The sequence below is a fragment of the Phoenix dactylifera genome, chromosome 17 (genome assembly GCF_009389715.1).
Source record: "Phoenix dactylifera cultivar Barhee BC4 chromosome 17, palm_55x_up_171113_PBpolish2nd_filt_p, whole genome shotgun sequence".
NCBI lineage: Eukaryota > Viridiplantae > Streptophyta > Magnoliopsida > Arecales > Arecaceae > Phoenix > Phoenix dactylifera.
The window spans coordinates 15,113,107-15,133,603 of record NC_052408.1 but is presented as its reverse complement, the minus strand read 5'-3'; the positions used below and the strand labels follow the sequence as shown (position 1 = coordinate 15,133,603).

Sequence of the window (20,497 nt, the reverse complement as noted above, 5' to 3'; positions counted from 1 at the left end):
TCATAGCATAAACAAATAGTCCAGAAGATGTAACAGAAAATATGATTTCTTGAAATCTTAGTTCATTTTAATGAAAAGCACCTGTGAAGACTGATAACTTGACAAATGGCATCTTATTCCCTCAGTGAAATGAAGCCTGATGGGGCATTAGCTCCTGTTTTCTCTCTGTCAAAATAGAACAAAATAAAAGAAAAATAATTTTTTGGCATTTTATAGTCAGGTAGATCAGATTTTAAATCCAAAGTAATTTCAGATTCAAATTACAACAGGGATGGAGGGATAGATTTACTTGGCAGCTCGACCTGATAGCATACATTCTTTTCTGGCACCATAATAGATGTGTTTGCATCGAGGGTAAGGAAGAAAATCCAAGCCAATGGGGGATCCACCAACAACATATTGTCCCCTGAACACCTACCTACATCTAGCTGCTTTCTTAATTCCTTCAGTTCTGTCATGTATTTTCATCTGATTTTCTCTCTGGGACTCCATTGTATGTAGTTGGGACTTCACTGGATTGAGGCAGTTTCAGTTGTATGCTAGGAACCTTATCAGACAAAGACACTTTTTGTGTAACATCATTCGGTACACACAGTGAATCATTAGCATTTTGCCACGGTCCCTCTTCGTGCTTCTCCTGAGGCTTCTTGTCACTTGCATCAGCAGAAGATTTTTGTTCCTTGAGAAGCATCTCCAGAGATTTCTTCTCACTTGCCTCAGCCAAAGACTGTTGTTCCTGAGGTTTTTCTGATTCTCCCTCTTGGTGCTTCTCCTCAAGTTTCTTCTCACTTGCTCATGCTGAAGATTTTGTTCCTCATGAGGTTTCTGCTGAGGTCGCTTCTCACTTGGCCCATACAAAAACAGTTGTTCCGCATGGAAGGACTTGAGCTTCCCAGGACATGCTGTTTCATCCATCAGTTCCTTAACTCTACATGACCTTCTTCTCTGGAATTTGTTGCAGAGGAAAAAGAATCAGCAATAGATGCAGAACATGCAGAGAACCAACATAGCATTTAGTAGCTATATGCAATCTCCCCCTACACATTTCAAGATATGCACACATCAGAAGAGCTGAAGATAACAGCAGGGGAAAAAAAAGTTTTGATTTGATGAAAACATAACCATGAACTTACGTACATAACCAGGCATGAGGATGAGGTGTGTTGATTGCATTGACATGGAACTAAGATATGATGATAGAGTTGACAGAGATGCATGACAGCAATGTAGAAAAAGTTTCTAATGATCGACATACTGACCGCAATTGACAGTGTGGCATGAAATTACAGCGAAGAAGGATTTTGCACCGGCAATGTGGCACTGACTTGATGTTCACAAGTAGTACTATTTGTAGCATAAAAGGGCTATACAGGTTATCAACAAAGAAGAGAGTAAATCAAGTTTCTGCAAGAAGATCAGAAGAAACTAGAATGGGAACCAACTCAAAGAGGAAAAACTGTAAAAGATTTTTACCAAAACAGCACATTGCTTCCGGCTCTGATCTGTTACAATTCTTTGGAAGCAACTTGCTGTCTTGAATATTGCAATTTCTTAATTGAAGACAATATATCAAATTTTTGCAAGAACTTCAGAAGAAATTAGAAATTAAAGAACCATAGAGACAAAAGTTTTATGACAAATCAGAACAGGAGGCAACTTGTTATATTTAACAAATTATTTTTCTACTTTTCTTATGTTCCTTTGTGGCAGGAAAATTTTGATTAAAAGAGGATTAGGATGCAAAAGTGTCGCTTGGCAAAGCAATGCCATCAAAAACCAGTGCCACCCCATGCAGTTCCTAGTCACCTGCCATATGCCAGAAAGATGGTTTCAGTGACCTACATAACTGAATATATAAACACAATCAAAGCCACAAGAAGAAATCTCACAGTGGTGCCATAATGACACAATACTCAAAGAGTGTATATTCAGCTTCCCCTAGGCAAGGGATAAGTTTACTTTAAGGCCAAAAAAGAATATTTTTTTGTATGGTGCAAACTGCACCAAAAAAAGTCTGCATTTGGAATACAGCATTTGATGTCTCACAACAAGTCACCAATGATAAGACCCAAGCCTAGAAAGGCTGTTCCTCGCTATGCTAGATGTTACAATAATGCAATAAATCCATTGTCACGAGCTACAACACAATATGGACCCTAGCCACTTATATGTAACACTGTAAACAGAATAACAGAATATAGTTCATATAATGGAACCATGCAATAACCATAGCACCAAGACAGAATATTTTTGAGTATTCAACACAACCGTCTGGAAGAAATTATATATATATAGAGAGAGAGAGAGAGAAATGTCTAAAAAATCGCAGCTTTTCTTTTTGAGCAATGGTGGTGAGACACTCAAAAATCACAGTTGTTAAGTGGCATTTTGTACAGAAGGGTGAATGTATAGACAATGATTCTATGGTTGGATTAAAGAAAAATTAATGATGTCAAAATGCACATATAAAAGTATTATAGGACTGTCAAATACCATCTGGATCAATTGGAAAACTTTACGATTAACATGCTACTTAGCCAACATAGGGGAGGGTTAGAAGTTCCATTGATAATGAACAGGACATGAAAATTTTGAAAATATGCTAGTAGGCAAGAGATTGCACCAGAATAGACAGAAATGAAAGGCACGGAAACCATGGCCAGATTAGTGATAGATGTTTCGAGGACATTTTCAATTGTCAGGAACACAACAATGAAAAAAAGACAATTGGAAATGGAACCTGCACAGTCGATCTCAAAGTTCTGGAATTCAGTTTATTGGTTCCATTTATTCTATTCTAATAGAAAAATGATGACTTTTAGCCTTTTAGTGTGCAGAATGCATGAATGTTGGAACATCGCGCACATTCTCAGTTTACATGTCACTTGGAAATTAAGATGAGTTTCATCTGCAGCTGTCAGTTGTCAGAATAAGCATCGCCTAAGATTATATATAGCAAAACTAAGATGATAAATTGCTTCTGCAAGTAAGCATAGCCAGAGACCTTATATGTGTTTTCTAATTTTATTGGCCGCATTGCAATTTCAAAATTCAGGAGCACAGAGAACCTTCACAAAACAAAAATCATTCAGATTGTTGTTAGGGTTTCAAGCAAATCAATAAATCTACAGAGGGAACTATGATAAGCTTCTGCTTTATCAAATGTGAAATATATGTAAAGAAATCAAGAGAAATATCTTTCTAACAACCACCAAAAAAGGCATCAGTCTGCAGGAAGAGGGTATCTGGCAATAACTTCAGGATGATAAATCCTATACTAGTTACTTATATCCCCAAGTAAGATATACAAAGTATTGTGGCTTAAGCAGGGGCAGTTTAATCAATATCTTAAAAGCAAAGTTCAATTCAGGGTTGAGACATACCCCTGGAATTTGTGTTATATAAGTGGAGATAAATGCCCTCTATCCAGACCAAGAATGAAGAGAAGTAAGTTTTCTTGCTTCGAATGCATGGATCTCAGGATCATGTCATTTTGAAGAGTGGAGAATGCACTGGAATGTCTTTAATCTTTAACTCTGAGTTGTTTTACTATAAATCAAGTAGAAGAATTTTCAAAACTTAGTTGCCTATTTCCAAATATATTCAAAGTATTGTGGCCTAAGCTAGGGCAGTTCAGTAAATTTCTTAAGAACAAAGTTGAATTCAGGGTCAAGACATACTGCTGGAATTTGCATTATATTAGTAAATTCTCTTAGGTTCATGGCATTTTGAAGAGTGGATAAAGCACTGGAAAATCTTTGGTCATTAACTCTGAGGTGTTTTACTATAAATCATGTAAAATAATTTTCAAAAAGTTAGTTGCTTATTGCCGATTTTTTGTATAAAAAAAGGAATTTGTGACAATCAAACCTAAATGAAAATATAAGTTGTTAAAATGGAACTACAATGTATTCATTTTAATTGTTTGTCCCCAAAACCTACAATATATGAAAGTAAGATGATCCGTATTGATAATGCATGCCAATCTGATTATCAACTAACCTACAAATACTTTTAAAAAAAAAAAAACACATTCATGTTTGATTATGCAAAAGATAAACAGTAACAACAAAAGCAAAAAAGCGAATGTAAATCTTTGCAGCCTTTGAACTGTAACTAATGTTTGCATACTCAATCACTGAAAGCCCTATCTTCTTCTCAACAAGAAAGAAGAAGATGATTGCTGGAATCCCTATCAAGACAAGTCATGGTTTGACTACATGCGAACCCAGACGCATTCCATATTTGATAAATTGTGATCACTCTATCAGTCTATCCTAAACAGAGCCCCCTTCTTTATATGTATCACTAACATTTCAAGGTTTTTAGTGACAAATGAGCAAATGCCTAGAAGAATCATAGATTTTGTCAAAATGCACTAGTATATTTGCACATATCCCAATGTGGTGTCGGTCCTATATCCTAGATTGGTCCAAAACTTTAAACTTCAAAATACAGTAAGAGCTTATTTGGATATTTCTATAGGATTGGACTGAAAATTCTACAGGATTCGTAGATCGAGCTCTCCGTTCAAGCATGGCTTTATCAACCAAACATCTCTCGGCCCAAATCACGTGAGGAGAAAGCAGCCCAAAGGTTGGGCTTTGGGCAGGCTCTTAAAAGATATGAGCTAGATGGGCCAAAAAGTAGCTATAGGATCTTCGGCCTAATCCAATAGGAATATCCTGATACATACGCATTTACAGAATTATATTAGTATTCACCATGAATTTAGAGTCAGTGTGCTTCTAACGAAAAGAATAGTAATAATCAAGCAACAAAACACATTTAGATCGATGATCCATAATCAATAGAATACACCAACAAAGACATAGTCAACATTTAAAAGAAGCATGTCCTTCAGAGTTACAAAATACAAGCAAAAATATTCCATTTGGACGTTCATCGAACACATTCAAATAACAATATGAAGCTTTTATCTAACTGAAAGATTAAAAAATGAAAAAGAAGAAAATCTAGGTAGAGACTAGTGAACTTCTCTAAGTTATTAATATTTACTCGAAAGGGAGGAATGAATTAACCTGGACGAAGAAGGGACAATGGCCTTTGACGATAGATCGTATCTTGATGTTGTTAGAGTTGCGACACTCGGCACCTCGAGCTTTCTCTTCTTTCTCCCTTGGGCGACGGCGACGGCGGCGAAGGCCGCGTTTCCTTCTTGGTTTGTTAGAGGAGTGGGATCATTAGGCTTCGGCCAGCATTCGGTTTCTCCATTCGTAAGGAACATGAGATTAATATTGTCGTATTCAGGATCTACTTCTAAGCGGCATCCGGTCCCTGGTAAAAAAGTGTGATGCCTTTTAAGCCGTCCACGTATACCATAAAATGAATAGGACTGTTAACTGAATCGCCTTCCACGCCGCTCAACACTTTAGTGAGATCTTCTGACCTCGATAAATGGTGTTCCTTCATCATTGAGTTGCCTACTTTTTCTTGACACTACTGGCTATGTTTATGCGGCATTAGTGAAAGTAGTGGGTGTACAAAAAAAATGAAAAAATTAAAAAAATAATCCGCTCTTCGATATCGGATCATCAAAACTAAAGGCCAGATGATAAACCCACTCCTCTTTTGTACGTCGTCCACCGGCACATACCCACCCCATTTGGTTTTTATAATTAACTTCAACCGCCTGATGTTGATCGAACGTACGCAAGAGTGGTCTCGTTGACCGTCCCATGCACCCGTCGCTCGTAGGTAGTTTAGCCTCCCAGGAAAGGCGAATTCCTATCCTTTTGTTAGAAAAAAAAGCATATAATGATCATGTGGGGACCGACGCATAAAATCCATATGCGGAAATAAATCCGCATAGACAAACTATATACGGAGACTTGCACATAATATTCCCAGGGAACTGCGGAATACGTGCGGAGGCGCGCATACAATTTCTATGCGAACGTAAATCCGCATAAAACCTTATACCCGGAGACACGCACGAGAGGTTGTCAGATAATTTCTATGCGGAACAGTGTTCGCATCCCAAGACCGGAGTAAAAATTGTGCTACAGTATCCTGAGTGATCAGGGCCGACCCAATGCTTAGGCGACTTAGACGGTCACCTAAAGCCCCGGCCCAAAAAAGGCCCACTACAGGAAAGGCCTTAAAGACAAAATAGAAAGAAAAAATATTTTTATGTGAGTTTGCTTTAGGCCAGCCCATTGCAGAAAGACAAAACGGCCTTAGACCTCTAAATATATGGGGCCGCTCCTGATGATGGTCAGCATCATCTTCCAGCAACCGTGCCGGACCTCCGGCAAACTCATCAGCAATCATGGCCGTCCTCCTTGTGTGCCTCCGGCTGGAGAGAGGAGTGGTGGCGTAATGGAGCACGGCGGCTGTTTGACAAAATGCGTGCGAGGGACTAAGCTTCTCGATGTACCTTGTCTCTCGTTGGAAAATAACGATGTCGTTGATACTGGCTTGTCTAACAAAACAAGACGGCATGTTTTTGCCGTGCCTTGGATTGGAGGCAGGGTGGACTCATCAACATATTTATGTAGTTTTTTTCACAAACAAATCACTTTACCTTCTCTCGTTTTTTTGTGGCTAGCTAGTTGGAAATGTCATTTTAGAGAGAGAGAGAGAGAGAGAGAGAGAGAGAGCACGTCAATTGAGGAAAGCCTCAGGAGATGGTGTCTAAACAGATGTCCCACTTCAGACTAAGCCTCTTCTGTGATGCAAATAAATGCAAGCCTGAAGATTGCATCCTTCTTGTCAGGGCAGAAAACTCTAAAAGGGCCTCCTAGTGCATTTTGGTTGACGAGACTTTCAGCAGCATAAAACTACTGAAGTAGTTGAGCCCAAAAAAAAAGGTTTTACAACATCACTTCGAGGCACTGCATGAAGAGATCTCGAAATTTTTCAGTTTCAACTCTTTATCCTCCTTCAGGTCGAAATCCGTAATCTAACTAGAAAAGTTGCCATTGTAATTGGAGACTGAAGTGTTCTACTGAACCAAGATTTCTCAGTGTTATTTGGGTGCATAGCATGCATTTCTATTTCTCTCATGGTGAAAAAGTTATTTTGAGCAACAGAATCTGATGTGCCCCGGGACGTCGAAGGATCTTCAATAAGTTCAAATTCAACTATCATTGACATAATCTGTATATCTTATGCTTGCCCGTAAAAGCAACAATTTCAAACCTTTTTTTGGTAAATCGTATTTATTAGACCCCTCTAGAATGAAGACATTCGTAGCAATCAGAAAATAAAATAACTGATAATTGAGAAAGAATATCTGCTACAGCCGTCCACAAAGTATATCTAGTGTAGTTGGCTACATATGTTGTTATCCAATCTGCAACATTAATAACTTCTTTGTAGATATATGTCACTGCATAAGATTATAGATTTATCCCAATTCTCTAATAATTATATATAAAAGATGGGCGGAGGTCTCTCAAAATGGCGAACCATATAGGACAATTTCAAACTTTTTTATCGGATACATAGATAGCTCGAGGAAAAAACCCCTCTATTTCTTTCATGTTTGGGTTAGAAACACCCGTACAGTAGGTACAGTATAAACTATGACCAGGCCCAATGCCGCCAGAACTCCAGCGATTAGGTGATTTGTATGGGTGTCTGATTCCATCTTGACACGTAAGACTCCACTAAAAGCCCATTTCATTGGTCCGACAGACATGCTCTTCCTTACCTAATATATAGTAGCATTTGGCACGGTGCATCTACACGAATTATTTTATATGAATGGCTATAATTCTATCACATGCGATGTATCTTGCTAAGGCTAGCATCCAATGGAGAGTTGTGGTCACATGATTTATTGTATTTCTTATTTGCCTAAACTTTTTGGCATGTACCCTCATGAATGCATGGTTAGGATTCCGTCACTTTCCGATGCACATGGAACTTAAATTTCAGGTGAAATGTTAAGATTTGTGATGCATAAATGCACTAAGAATCAATCATACACTCCTCAAAGAAAGGCTAAGGAGCAGGGGTAGAAGAAGATGAGTGCACCCTAGTATCCATAGCTAATAAAATATGCCTTCTTTGGGTTTTGTTGGAAGAATGATGATTGTATTATGTGAATTCATTAGATTTAATTATATGTTCATGATATAGTGATGTGTTTTGTATGGTGTAAAATCCTACTACGAGCACAATCTTGTGCATGCATGTACATGTGCTGTACGTGAGTGGTTGTAAACTTGAGAGGTAGTGATCGATGTTTATCCATTAAAGCATTGTGTCATTTTTTTCTTTTACTTTTTTTTTGGAATAAATAGTTAGGAAAGCCTAACAAGTTTCACTGAGGAAAAGAAATTGATACAAGGATATAAAAAATATCAGGACATGATACTATAATGCAAATTAGTTTGTGGCCACCTTTCTAGTATTTGATAAAAGTAAATCCCATTTGGTTTTGGATCTTGCTTGAGATAGAGAAGTTGCGGGGTACTGATTTATTGGATAAGATCACAATATCATTGATGATATCATGTTCTCTCATACGTTCACGCAATCGATACTTCTCTTGCATATTTTGCATGCTTAGAATTAAGAAAGAGAGAGAGTTCAAATTGGCTCATATTACTGATGAACTCGAGAGATCTTCCATAGTTATAGCCACTCGTGTTGCATGATGGCCCATAATTCAATGGACCATATGTCGTACATAAGACAGCTCGTTGCATGGTTGACGAAGCATCACTCTCGATCATCCTGAATCCAAGATAATCCTTCCACCGCACAAGGAATATTGAAGAGTAAAAGAATAATGAGCTCTTTCATCCGTTAAGGCATCATAAGAAAGATAGGCAGAAAGATATGCTGAAAGAGGCCGCCCTGAAGCTGGTGAAAATTAGGCTGTGGATCATGACCATAGCTTTTCTCGCAGCACCAAACTCTAAACGAGAGTCTGATATAGATGTAACAACAGTACTACATAACAAGATGTGAAAAAATCTAGAGCCAGGTTTCTACTGCCCTATTTGGTACTGTTTTTCTTTTTTCTATTTTTTTAAAAAATAAAACTATAAAATTCGGCGTAGAAAATATATTTAGTTATCATATTTTTATTTTTAAAAAATATTTTTTATTATCTGAAAAAAATAAAAGTAAAAAATTTTTACTTTTATTTTAAAATGGATTTTCATTTCTCTTCTCCCAACTTTACTTCTTCCGCCGATCTTGCCCTAAGTTCTCTAAATCTTGCTAGCTTTCGCCCCACGCTGGCTCTCTAGATCTTATTGACTTTCTTTAATTCCACACCTAACATCGAGCTATCCTTCGTCCCCAACCACAACGATGGCCTCATTCCTATTCCCTCTTTTTTTTTTTTGGTGCAACGACCAAGCCAAACATATTTTTTATTATCGAAATTTTGAAAAAAATATTATTTTTAAGTTTTTTTAACAAAAACAACAACGGTGTTGCACGAACTTAGACTATAGCAGCCATTGCAGCATTCATCTAAAACCATGTGTTAGAATCCTTCCATGACCATGAGGGTCCGTTTGTATTTTATAAATTTGACGCAAGTGCTCAACTTCTAGTGCGCTGCCCACCGCACTTGGCTCGTCCGTTGGTCGTAAAAAGGCCAAGGCGGCCTTTGGCCAGGTCAATCTCACGATGAAGAGCTCATTCTCGATGGATAAAAAAATTCCGAGGGGAATCGGCTCATTGGCTTCCAAGCTCTGTGACCGAATCAGTTTCTAACCTGAAGACCTGAAACTCATCTTCCAAGCCACTAAATCTACAGAGCACTGCATCCATCATATTCTAAGTTCCTGCATTTCACAAGCATGGCTTTTTTCAAATTATATTATATTACAGGCTCTCTCTCTCTCTCTCTCTCTCTCTCTCTCTCTCACTCTCTCACTCACTCACTCGATGTAGGTGTAGACGAATACAAGTATGGCAATAGATGAGGGCATGTACATGAAGAACAAAATAATATGTGAAGGCACGAGAAATTTTTCTTTTTTTCCTTTTATGTTGGGGAAGGATGGATTGAGAGATGGACCTACCTAGCTAGTTAAAGGGGTCAAAATGGCTTTGATTAGGTTCGTACTGATCCAAAAGGGTCATTCTCATGTTGGATTATCATAATTAATATGAACCATTTTGACCACTTTAATTAGGTAGGTCCTTAAGCTATTAAGGAGTGATATCCGTCATATTTGAGACCAATTCATATAGCAAAATTTTCTGAGAAATATAACTTTCACACATATTAATTATTTGAAGTATTTTTTTTAAAAAAATAGATAACTTTTCGAGATTTACAATATAATGATCGGTCAATGGATTCATCAGGTAGGTCTCTCTCTCTCTCTCTCTCTCTCTCTCTCTCTCTCTCTCTCTCTCTCGATGTAGGTGTAGACGTATACAAGTATGGCAATAGATGAGGGCATGTACATGAAGAACAAAATAATATGTGAAGGCACGAGAAATTTTTCTTTTTTTTCCTTTTATGTTGGGGAAGGGTGGATTGAGAGATGGACCTACCTAGTTAAAGGGGTCAAAATGGCTTTGATTAGGTTCTTACTGATCCAAAAGGGTCATTCTCATGTTGGATTATCATATTTATTATGAACCATTTTGACCACTTTAATTAGATAGGTCTTTATGCTATTCAGGAGTGATATCTGTCATAGTTGAGACCAATTCATATAGCAAAATTTTATGAGAAATACAACTTTCACATGTAGTAATTATTGGGAGTTTTTTTTTAAAAAAAAGATAATTTTCCGAGATTTACAATATAATGATCGGTCAATGGACCCATTAGGCTCCAGTGCATCTATTTTGGTATTTAGAATATTTGTTTATACCAAATCTTACTATCGTTGGAAATTTTGATTAGTTCATTCATTCAAGAAGAAATTAGATGAACAAATATTGATTTAGAAATCGCAATCTAAATATAATATAATTTTTGCCTTTCATAATTACTTTTACAAGTCGCTTCTTATTTTAGAAAAAATCTTGGACACTTTGAATGCATGGTCCTTAAAATTAGTATGAACAGAAGACTTGTGTTGCAATTTTATTTATCTAATGAAATCAAATTGCTTAGAACCACTTTTTTTTGAAAATTCGAGATATCCTTCATTATTAATTTATTTTGAAAGATTCAAAATAAGAAAGTCCAAGAAATTTTTTATTCTTCCCAATCAAACCGCTTGCATTTCACATGTTTGAATTTTTCTAATTAAAAAGAAACACACTGTCTTGACTTGTATGATGTTCTTTCAAAGGAAACAAACTGATTTGATGATTCTGAATGACGACAATTATGCTGTATTCCGTGATCCAAAGTCAGGCATGCAGGTTGGTCATAATATCATGCCAACTACCCTACCGTTGACCAATTTGTAGGAAAACATGCAAATGCAATTCAAGATATCCATGAAGACTTTTAAGTGCATGCAGGATGCCTAGGGATCCAAGTCTTATTGATAAATAATTTTATCCATTTAAAAAAATCTAACTCTGATCTTAAAAAGTATATTAAACTTCACTTCAATCTTTCTCCATTAGCAACAAGAGCTGCTCTATCGTTAAAGATGCTAATCATCGGAAAAAATAAAATTAAAAAAACATTATTCGTTAAAATATGAAATAATCTGATAAATTTATAGTTTTGTTTAAAGGCATCACTCTAGGGCAATTGAGGCTTAAGCTATAGATTGAAGAACGGTGCATTCTTAAAACATTAAAAACATCTATAAAATCTTTCCTATGTTCTCAAATTTTTCTCATTGAGAATGTGGTTGAGATGGAGTGTGAGGTGCTAGGGGGTTTGACTTAGTGGAATCTTGAATAAATATTTCATAATTTTATTAATTTTAAACTGTGGATAACGTACAGAAGTGACCAATTTTTGCATTCGCACTGCCAAAAGCGGCGCTAAAAAAGACGGCTTGTCCGGCCGCGGACCACGTGAGCCACGCCTGAAGCGGCCGTCGACGGCCAGAGTGGAGAACGGCTGTTTGATCCCAATCGTCAAAGCCATGTTTTGAGCGACTGCGATGCGCGACGTAGAGAAACGCCGGTTTAGAGCGCGCACGGGCGACTACGTGGCGGATTTCGTACCATAAGTTTCCGTGAGCGGTGTTCGGCCCGCGTACCACCGGCCACCGGCTCTGTCCGGTTCCCCGGCCCGCTTTCCCCAACGCGGGAGGGCCAACGACTTAAACGGCCACCCACTTTAAAGTCCGTGCGATGAGGTGAAAGCTCTCAATATTTTATGGTGCCACGGGACGCTTTATCCGTCGACATGCGCCCTTAAATAAATAAATAAATATAGAAAAGCTGGGAAGCACAATAAATAAATAGGTTGTATTTAAATTTAAATAAATTGAAATTATTTGTTGCACAAATATGTTGGGTGTATGTGGCCATCTCTCATCCACTGATGAGTGGCTGCCCACTCACCTTGCTGGTGGAGAACACTAGTTGACCAAAATGGGATGTAGATGAGAATATAAAAATGTTTGTAGGGACATTGCCATAATTGAAGTTCTATTAGCCTTTAACTAAGGTGAACCAAGAAGAATAATAAAGAATGCTTTTTTACTTAATTAGCCAAAATAATAAGAAGGATACTAATATGTTACTCTGTTTGATGATGAGTTGGTTAGCTGTTTATATTTAGGTCTTTACACAATTAGGCTAGTTCGTATGTATAATTTGGCAAATTTAATGTAGGTAAATTTGTTTTAAACACAGACAAGTGAGTGGATGTAAATAGCCATGAAAACCGAGGGTAAGGGAGAAAAGGCAAAGTCAATGATATAATATGGCAATGCACCTGGATGGGGATGTTAATTTTTTTTGTGAATAAAGATAATTTATGCGAATGAAACCTCTCCCAAGGGGGAGGAAAAAAAAGAAAAGAAGCAAATTTGGATCATATTTTTCTAGTCTTTAGTTTTACCAAGTGATTCTCGATTTAGAATTCGTTGAAAATATGTAAATTTTATGAAGGTAGAAAGATAAATATATCACTCTTTAAAGTTGATGGATCCAAAATAAATTTTGCTGCTTAGAATTTTGGCCGCATCGAACATTATAAATCAAACAAAAATACACTAATTTAGGGTGTCGATGATATAAATGAGCTCGACATTCCCATTTCGAGATTGCTTCCAAAAAAATTCTGTTGGACGGCTTGGTTCACACCATTATCAACATCCAACTTGGAAGTTTTTTTTTTCCTCTGCATTGTCAATTTGATGGAGCTTTATAGATGGACTATACCGCTATTTTTTAATGATATTTTATTTTTAATTTTGTGGGATGAAAGGATGTTAGAATGATAAAAAAATTAGAGAGAGAGAGAGAGAGAGAAGGAGCCCTGGCACCGGAGACTTTAGTCAAAGAAGAGCATTTACCTCATTGAATGCGTCATGCTTGCATGTAAAGGACAAACAGCGTCAAAACACGATATAAGTTGAAATCCCACCATACGGAGAGCCGAGAAAAATTTTCTGAGCTTCTGCTCTTTCATATACGTTTTTCTGCTGACTTTCCAAGTCAAAGTTGGACAACGTACGTTGAACGGAAACAATCTTCCCCTCCCCAGGCTCCCCTTCCTTCTATATATCGGGGGCTATACCCGTCCTCCTGTCCACGCCAAGCACAAATATAAGAGCTTCTTATTCAAGAGCAACATCATGGAGTTCTTTCCGTCCATGCATGCCATGAGCTTGATCATGGGAAGCTTTCTTCTCCTCTTTATTTGCCGGGCCATCTTCATCTTTTGGCTTTCACCCATTGCGGCGTGGCAAAGGTTAAAAAGGAACGGGTTTAGCGGCCCTCCTCCATCGTTTCCGATGGGAAACATAATGGAGATGATGAGCAACAAAGGAAAGAGAGCTTCTGCTTTAGGTTCATCAAGCTTCACTCATGATATCCACTCATTCGTGTTCCCTTACTTTGCTCGATGGAGAAAAACTTACGGTGAGTTGACAAGAAAGCTTAAAGAAACCCACTAATTAGATCTGAGATTGCATGGTCTTTTTTCTGCCCCGGATTGGAGAGTCTCTGTCTTCAGCCCAGCTTTCGCTCCAGATTTGCTGCCATGCTTTCACTGGCGAATCTGCTGCATCTTGTTTACATCTTTATAAGTTTGTTCTGCATGCCATCTTTTATTGGTCTTCTCTCAGTCCTATCTCTGTTTTCATTGGTTTCGATCTTGTTGCTGTTTTCTGATCAGTTCAGCATGCTGTTTTCCCAGCTGCAAGCTCTGCACCTATCAGGCACTGTAACAAGCTGATTGCTTCATGTTCCACTGGGGAGCTAATCACCACTTGTAGATTCCTAACCACTCTTTTCCCCCAATAAAATTTTTCTGGGTGGTATTTCGCCTCCCTTCACCTCAAAAAAAAAAAAAAAAAAAAAAAAAATGCACGGTAAGCATACGTGGTGTATACGCGGTGACATGGCCGCTCACGAGCTCATAGGTCCCCTCTAGTTTGTGAAAGAGGTATAAGAGCTATAGTTCTTTTTTTTTTGAATGAAAGAGCTATGGTTTATAACGATTAATACTTTCTGGTTTGGAGTTTTTGCAATATTTGATTAAGATCACCGATTAACTTTTTCTAGTAGATTCATCTTCATACATGGTGACAATTAAGCTCAAGTTGATCGTATTAGAATTACAAGCACGTACAGACACTGCCTACTCTGGAAAGGGTCTTGATGGTGTTTATCCTCCATCCTTTATGGTTGAGAGAAAACGCCTCTTCTTATTGAAGAGCGTTGCAATTTTCATAGAAGTTGAAACCACATCACCTCAGGGGTTTGTGTAATTTATATATCATATATTTGGTTCTCGCTTTAGCAAAATAAGTCTTTACTTAGATCAAGGTTAAAAGTTCACTTAAATATGCTGTCTATATGGTAGCACTTTCAATTTATATTGCATGTTGGCTTGCAGGAAAGGTTTTCATTTACTGGCTAGGCACAGAACCATTCATGTACATCGCCGACCCTGGGTTCCTCAAACAAGCGACTTCAGGGATTTTGAGCAAGAAATGGGGCAAGCCAAATGTGTTCAAGCATGACAGAAAACCAATGTTTGGAAGTGGGCTAGTTATGGTCGACGGTAACGACTGGGCTCTTCACAGGCACATCATTGCACCAGCATTCTCTATGACCAACCTGAATGTAACTCCCCTCCCTCTCTCTTTCTCGATCTCTCTCCCCCCATCTGTCTATATATACATATCTAGATTACATATATACATATTTATTGTATGTATGTATGTATGTAGGCTATGATAAGCACAATGGTGGAGTCTACCGCCAATATGCTGGATGAGTGGAGCAAGCGTGTATCCTTGGGCCACAATGAAATAGATGTGGAGAAGGATATCAGCAAAAATGGAGCTGAAATCATAGCTAAGACCAGCTTTGGCATCAGCGAGCAAACTGGCAAGAAGGTGTTCGAGAAGCTCCAAGCCATGCAAATCATGCTGTTTAAGACCAACCGCCTGGTGGGAGTCCCCTTCAGCAACCTCTTGTATGCCAAACAAACCTACGCGGCATGGAAGCTAGGCAAGGAGATCGACGAACTCCTCCTCGCCGTCATCGATTCAAGAAAGGAAACAACTTGCAACACCCAGCAGGACCTCCTCGGTTTCCTGCTTGCTGGGAACCAGAACAATGCGCAGCTCGAGAGGAAGCTAACGAGTCGGGAGCTCGTGGATGAGTGCAAGACATTCTTCTTCGGGGGCCACGAGACCACTGCCCTTGCCCTTTCCTGGACTCTGCTCTTGCTGGCTTTGTACCCCGAGTGGCAGAAGACTCTCCGAGATGAGATCATGGAAGTCTCTGGAGGAGGACCCCTTGACTCGAATATGCTCTCGAAGCTAACAAAGGTAAGCCTCTCTTGCTCTCTATGAACATAAAAATAAATCAACGAAAAGAATTCCAAGGAGATCGCCCATTCTATTGCTACTCCTACCATGTAGTTCAGATAGTATATATCCTTTGCTCCAGCTCTAGGAGTATCCACCACCGTCAGTAGTAGGATTCCATCTCTCTCTCTTCTTGTACATCTACCAACCATTCGCTGGGCCAAATTTGTACCATATCTCTGCCGACACTAGTGCTTTGCAGCAATATCGAATTAATTATCTTCTCATGGTACAACTGTGCAGATGGGATGGGTGCTGAACGAAGTCCTGAGGCTTTACTCACCGGCACCAAATGTCCAAAGGCAGGCAAAGGAAGACGTCCAGGTCGGAGACCTTGTCATCTCTAAAGGGACCAACGTGTGGATCGACGTGGTCGGTATGCACCATGATCCGGACCTGTGGGGCGATGACGTGTTCGAATTCAGGCCAGAGAGGTTCAAGGATAGTCTGTATGGTGGGTGCAAGCATAGGATGGGGTTCTTGCCATTTGGCTTTGGGGGGAGGATCTGCGTGGGCAGGAACCTGACTGCAATGGAGTACAAGATTGTGTTGAGCCTCATCCTTCGCAAGTTCTCTCTCTCCATCTCTCCAGCTTACTCGCACTCACCTAGGATCATGCTGTCTCTAAGACCTTCTCATGGGCTGCATCTAATCCTTCACTCTTTAGAAGAATCAAGTCAGGCTCATCACGCATCTTAGTGTGAGATTTGAAGCGGGCAGTCACATTTTGCTTCATGCGTGTAATATATGGACGTATGTATGTATGTATGTATGTAGAATATTACGCAGCTTTCCTTTTAATCAGTTTCCATAGTAGTTGCAATTTTTCAGTAGTCGAGTCACATGTGAATTCGCACTTCTTGAAGTCCAACTAGTTACTAGTTCTGAACCATGCATGCAAGCTGGCGGCGAATATATCAAGCCATAAAAATGGAGGCAAACTGATCCAAGAGTTCAGTGGTCCATTGTCAAAACCTTATAAATTAATGCACAATTGCTGGTGCACTAATTATAAAACATCCAAGGTCAACATGATCGCCATAAATGCTACTGTCGTGGTTCGGTTTGCAGGGTTTTCCACCGTCTCTTTCCTTGTCGAGTAAATATCGGTACGACATGCATTATTGGGCCTCCACTTGCTCCGCTATTTCACCACACGATTCAAACGGTTCACACTGCTCCTCCCCTTCACAAAGCAAGTCAATTCAAACACTTAGATATACCAACACCAGGATGAATCCATCAGTCCCGGTCGCAACCTAGCTAGAGAATCTAGCTAGAATTAATGTGCTTTTTGAAGGACTAGAATGTGTGGAGAGAGACATTACCCAATTGAACACGGTAGGAGAACATGCACTCAACATGAAAGTGACACATCTTAAAAAAAAAAAAACTAATAATGCAGATGATCGGATCATGATATATATAGTTAATCATATAAAAATTATTTTTTGAATGTTAGTTTGAATATATTTTTAGATTTTTTTGTATATTTTTATTATTTTGATTCATACAGATGTATTTTTTTTAGATTGGTTTAATTTATCTGATTTTACTAAAAAAATTTAAGAAAAGTTGAACAGGCCATAAGGGCCATATTTGACATATTATTGTTCAGTCATGTGGTAGGTCTTTGACTTGTCAAGCTCATGCCACTCTTTGGAAAGTGGTGTGACCCACTTGTCTTAAGGACATAGTTATTAAAACCTTCACGACAATTTGGAGGACGACTTCTTAATAGAGACAGGTTCTAACCTACGTATTATTTAAGTGGATTACGGGCAAGTACCCAGAAAAAAAAAGGAATTATGTGCAGGGTATAATTTCTCTAAGTTAACTCAACTTTCCATAACATGGTCAAACCGTGCGTAAAGAGATAATTTTCAATTAGGCCAAGTCCTCCCTCTTCTCTCTTTCTTCCTTTTTTTTTCCTGCTGCCCTGCATCAAAAGGTCCTAATAAGAATGCTACAATGACCGGCCGGTCGCTTGGAACTATTCAAGGGATAGCTTTGGATGGTCAAATATAGCGAGTTTTGGAGACGTTCGTTGATCAAATCATTGACCAACTTTTGGGCCAAGGCATGTGTTTTGGACTCTGAAGAGATCCAGTTTTCTTGAGCACACGAACTAGCGTTACATGGAAGGTGGCATGAATTTATCCTTCATGCCACGTGAACCTCCACCGGATGGCCGATTCCACGTAAAACGATAATAACATGCATGTAGATGTAGTGGCTGTTCCATACACGCTTGTTCATGTTTAACAATCCGCATAACATCTAGACCTTTACTTTGGACGCAGGCGCCGTTCCACACGATCACATCTAGATGAAACCATTTTCTCTTTGGAGAAAACATGTCCAATACCAAGTCTACTACAAGAAAGTTCCTCGATATGTTAAAATTATCTGACATCATAAGAGAGACCTCCATGTTAAGAATGAACAGACCAGGATTCGTGAGTTCCACTTGGCTACCATATTCCAAGTCTACGACGACTTGCTTGGTTCGCGGAAAAAGTATAGTAATAAAATAAAAAAAATTATTATTTGGTTAGAGTTTTCAAAGAAGAGATATGGAAAAATAACATTTTCATGGGAATAAGATTTTCAAGAAAAGAGAAATTTATGATGGAGATGGAAAAACTATTTTTTCACCGGTTAAAAATTTGGATCATTTTTTTTCCCAAAAATACCCATAGGCCATCAAAGCCCATTAAGGATTTTTCTTTATTAAGGGTATAATTGGTATTTCGTACATTTTTTTTAGAAATGTAGATGCTCAACCAAATATAAGCCACTTTGGAATATGTCACTTTTCATGATCAATCAAATATGCCAAAACTATTTTTTCAGATATCATATTTCCAAGAATCATCTTGCCAGAAAAAACATTCTAATGAAAAAAAAATGTTAGTCAATTATTATGTTATAATTGTATAGGCTCTATACTCTCATGCCACAGTGATTGATTTTGAAATTTTAGTTAAGGTAAGTACTCTCTTAATGATGGTCCGACACCAAACCCAAACATCATAATCCATGAACAAATGGAAGGTATTTCAGAATTACATTTGATTTTGACAGATTTTTTCAGATTTTATTTTACAATCTCCAACCACGTGGGATGGAAAAGCATAAAAATATTTTAAAAAAGGATGAGGAGAATTGAACCATTGTGCTAGAAGGACAAAAAAGCTACTTTAGGCCTTGTTACTTCATTGTAATGGAGTCCCGAAGTCCAACATATGTGGTTGAGCTGGACTCTAAAGCCATCATCTATTTCTTTGTTTGGTTTACAAAATTAAAAAAATGGTTCCCTTGATGCTTAAATTCCATACAAACATATTTGTGTAGCGAGTCTAATCTATTCCTACCACACTAAAACTCTAGTTCGAAAACTCTTCCAACTATATCTGTTAGGGAACAAGCAATCCTTGGCTAACAATAACTTTTTTCTTTTCTCAAAATTTAAAATTTATCTAAATTGCTTGCATTAACTAGTTTAACCAAATATATGCTTTGCTTCTTTTCAAACATCCTTTATATCTCCCACACCTAGTTGTGCTGTAAATTCGAAGATATTGACTTTGAAACAAATATAATTTGGATAGATAATCATTAAAAGCACTTCTTGAAACAAATATAACTTTGATATTAACAAACTTACAAATCAAGCACCAAATAATTTGGATAAAACTTGAAGTAAATGAACGTGAAAAAGACATGCTAGAATTAAATGCGACCATTTAACAAGTATCAATGGGGCTGATCATATTTCTCTCAAGGACATGTATCCAATTCTTAAGCAGCCAGTTGCATCATTTGGGAGCACCTCCTTTAAATGAGTATGGAAGTTAGATGGGCCAATGACAGTCAAAGCATTTTGGTGGAAGCTATTGTGGAGAACGCTGCCATGTGAGGAGCGGCTATGTTGTGTGTTGGCTTCCTGTCAGTAGGTCCAGCCCACACTTGAGTAGGCCCAATAGCCCATTAGGGCTATCTTTGGTTTTCTAAGTGATGCGTGAACAAAGGGCGGCGGCACATCAAACGCAACAACAGAGCGGCTAAGAAACAAAAGAGAAAAAAAGAAGAAGCAAGGCGTGTGAGGGAACAACAGAAAGCCACGGCGCGTCAGCTCTTGGAATTCCTGGCAGAGGGCGCAGTGAAAGAAATTGGCACGCCGAACGTAGAAGAAGAAAGGAAGAAAAACAGGTTTTTTTCTTGTCCTTTTTGGTTGTAATTTTCACAAAGAGATTTAACAAATTGGATTTCTACCTAAGAATTGTATTGGATGCTATAGAGAGTTGTAGTATTCATTGTTAGGATCTTATTACATTCTTGGATTCATCATATTGTGAAGGTTTGGATGAGATCATTGTTACTCTTAGGGAGGTGATACAGGAATGTTCCCAATTTGTTGAGGACTCAAGTTTTGGGCATAAACTTGAGTATTGTAAACTCTATACTTATTATAGTGAATTGAACGGATTTGCGCCGTGGTTTTTTTCTCTACACTGAAAAATTTTTTTATGTAAATTTGGTGTATTTTCTTTCTGCTCCTCGGGTGTTTGATATAT

The 20,497-nt window shown here is 38.3% G+C and overlaps 1 protein-coding gene across 1 annotated transcript; it reads left to right on the top strand.

Moving 5' to 3' along the window:
• The first annotated feature begins 13,516 nt into the window (after positions 1–13,516).
• LOC103705582 (cytokinin hydroxylase) lies at positions 13,517–16,776 on the top strand. Its single transcript, XM_008789344.4, has 4 exons — positions 13,517–13,956; positions 14,936–15,165; positions 15,273–15,878; positions 16,161–16,776. Exons 1-4 carry the CDS (start codon positions 13,671–13,673, stop codon positions 16,614–16,616), a joined length of 1,578 nt encoding a protein of 525 aa, XP_008787566.3. The 5' UTR covers positions 13,517–13,670; the 3' UTR covers positions 16,617–16,776.
• Positions 16,777–20,497: the final 3,721 nt, after the last annotated feature.

Coding starts and splice junctions, on each gene's coding strand:
- LOC103705582 (XM_008789344.4), top strand. CDS start 13,671: ATGGAGTTCTTTCCGTCCATGCATGCCATGAGCTTGATCATGGGAAGC. Junction 15,166..15,272: donor TCTCTATGACCAACCTGAAT/GTAACTCCCCTC, acceptor GTATGTATGTAG/GCTATGATAAGCACAATGGT. Junction 15,879..16,160: donor TGCTCTCGAAGCTAACAAAG/GTAAGCCTCTCT, acceptor ACAACTGTGCAG/ATGGGATGGGTGCTGAACGA.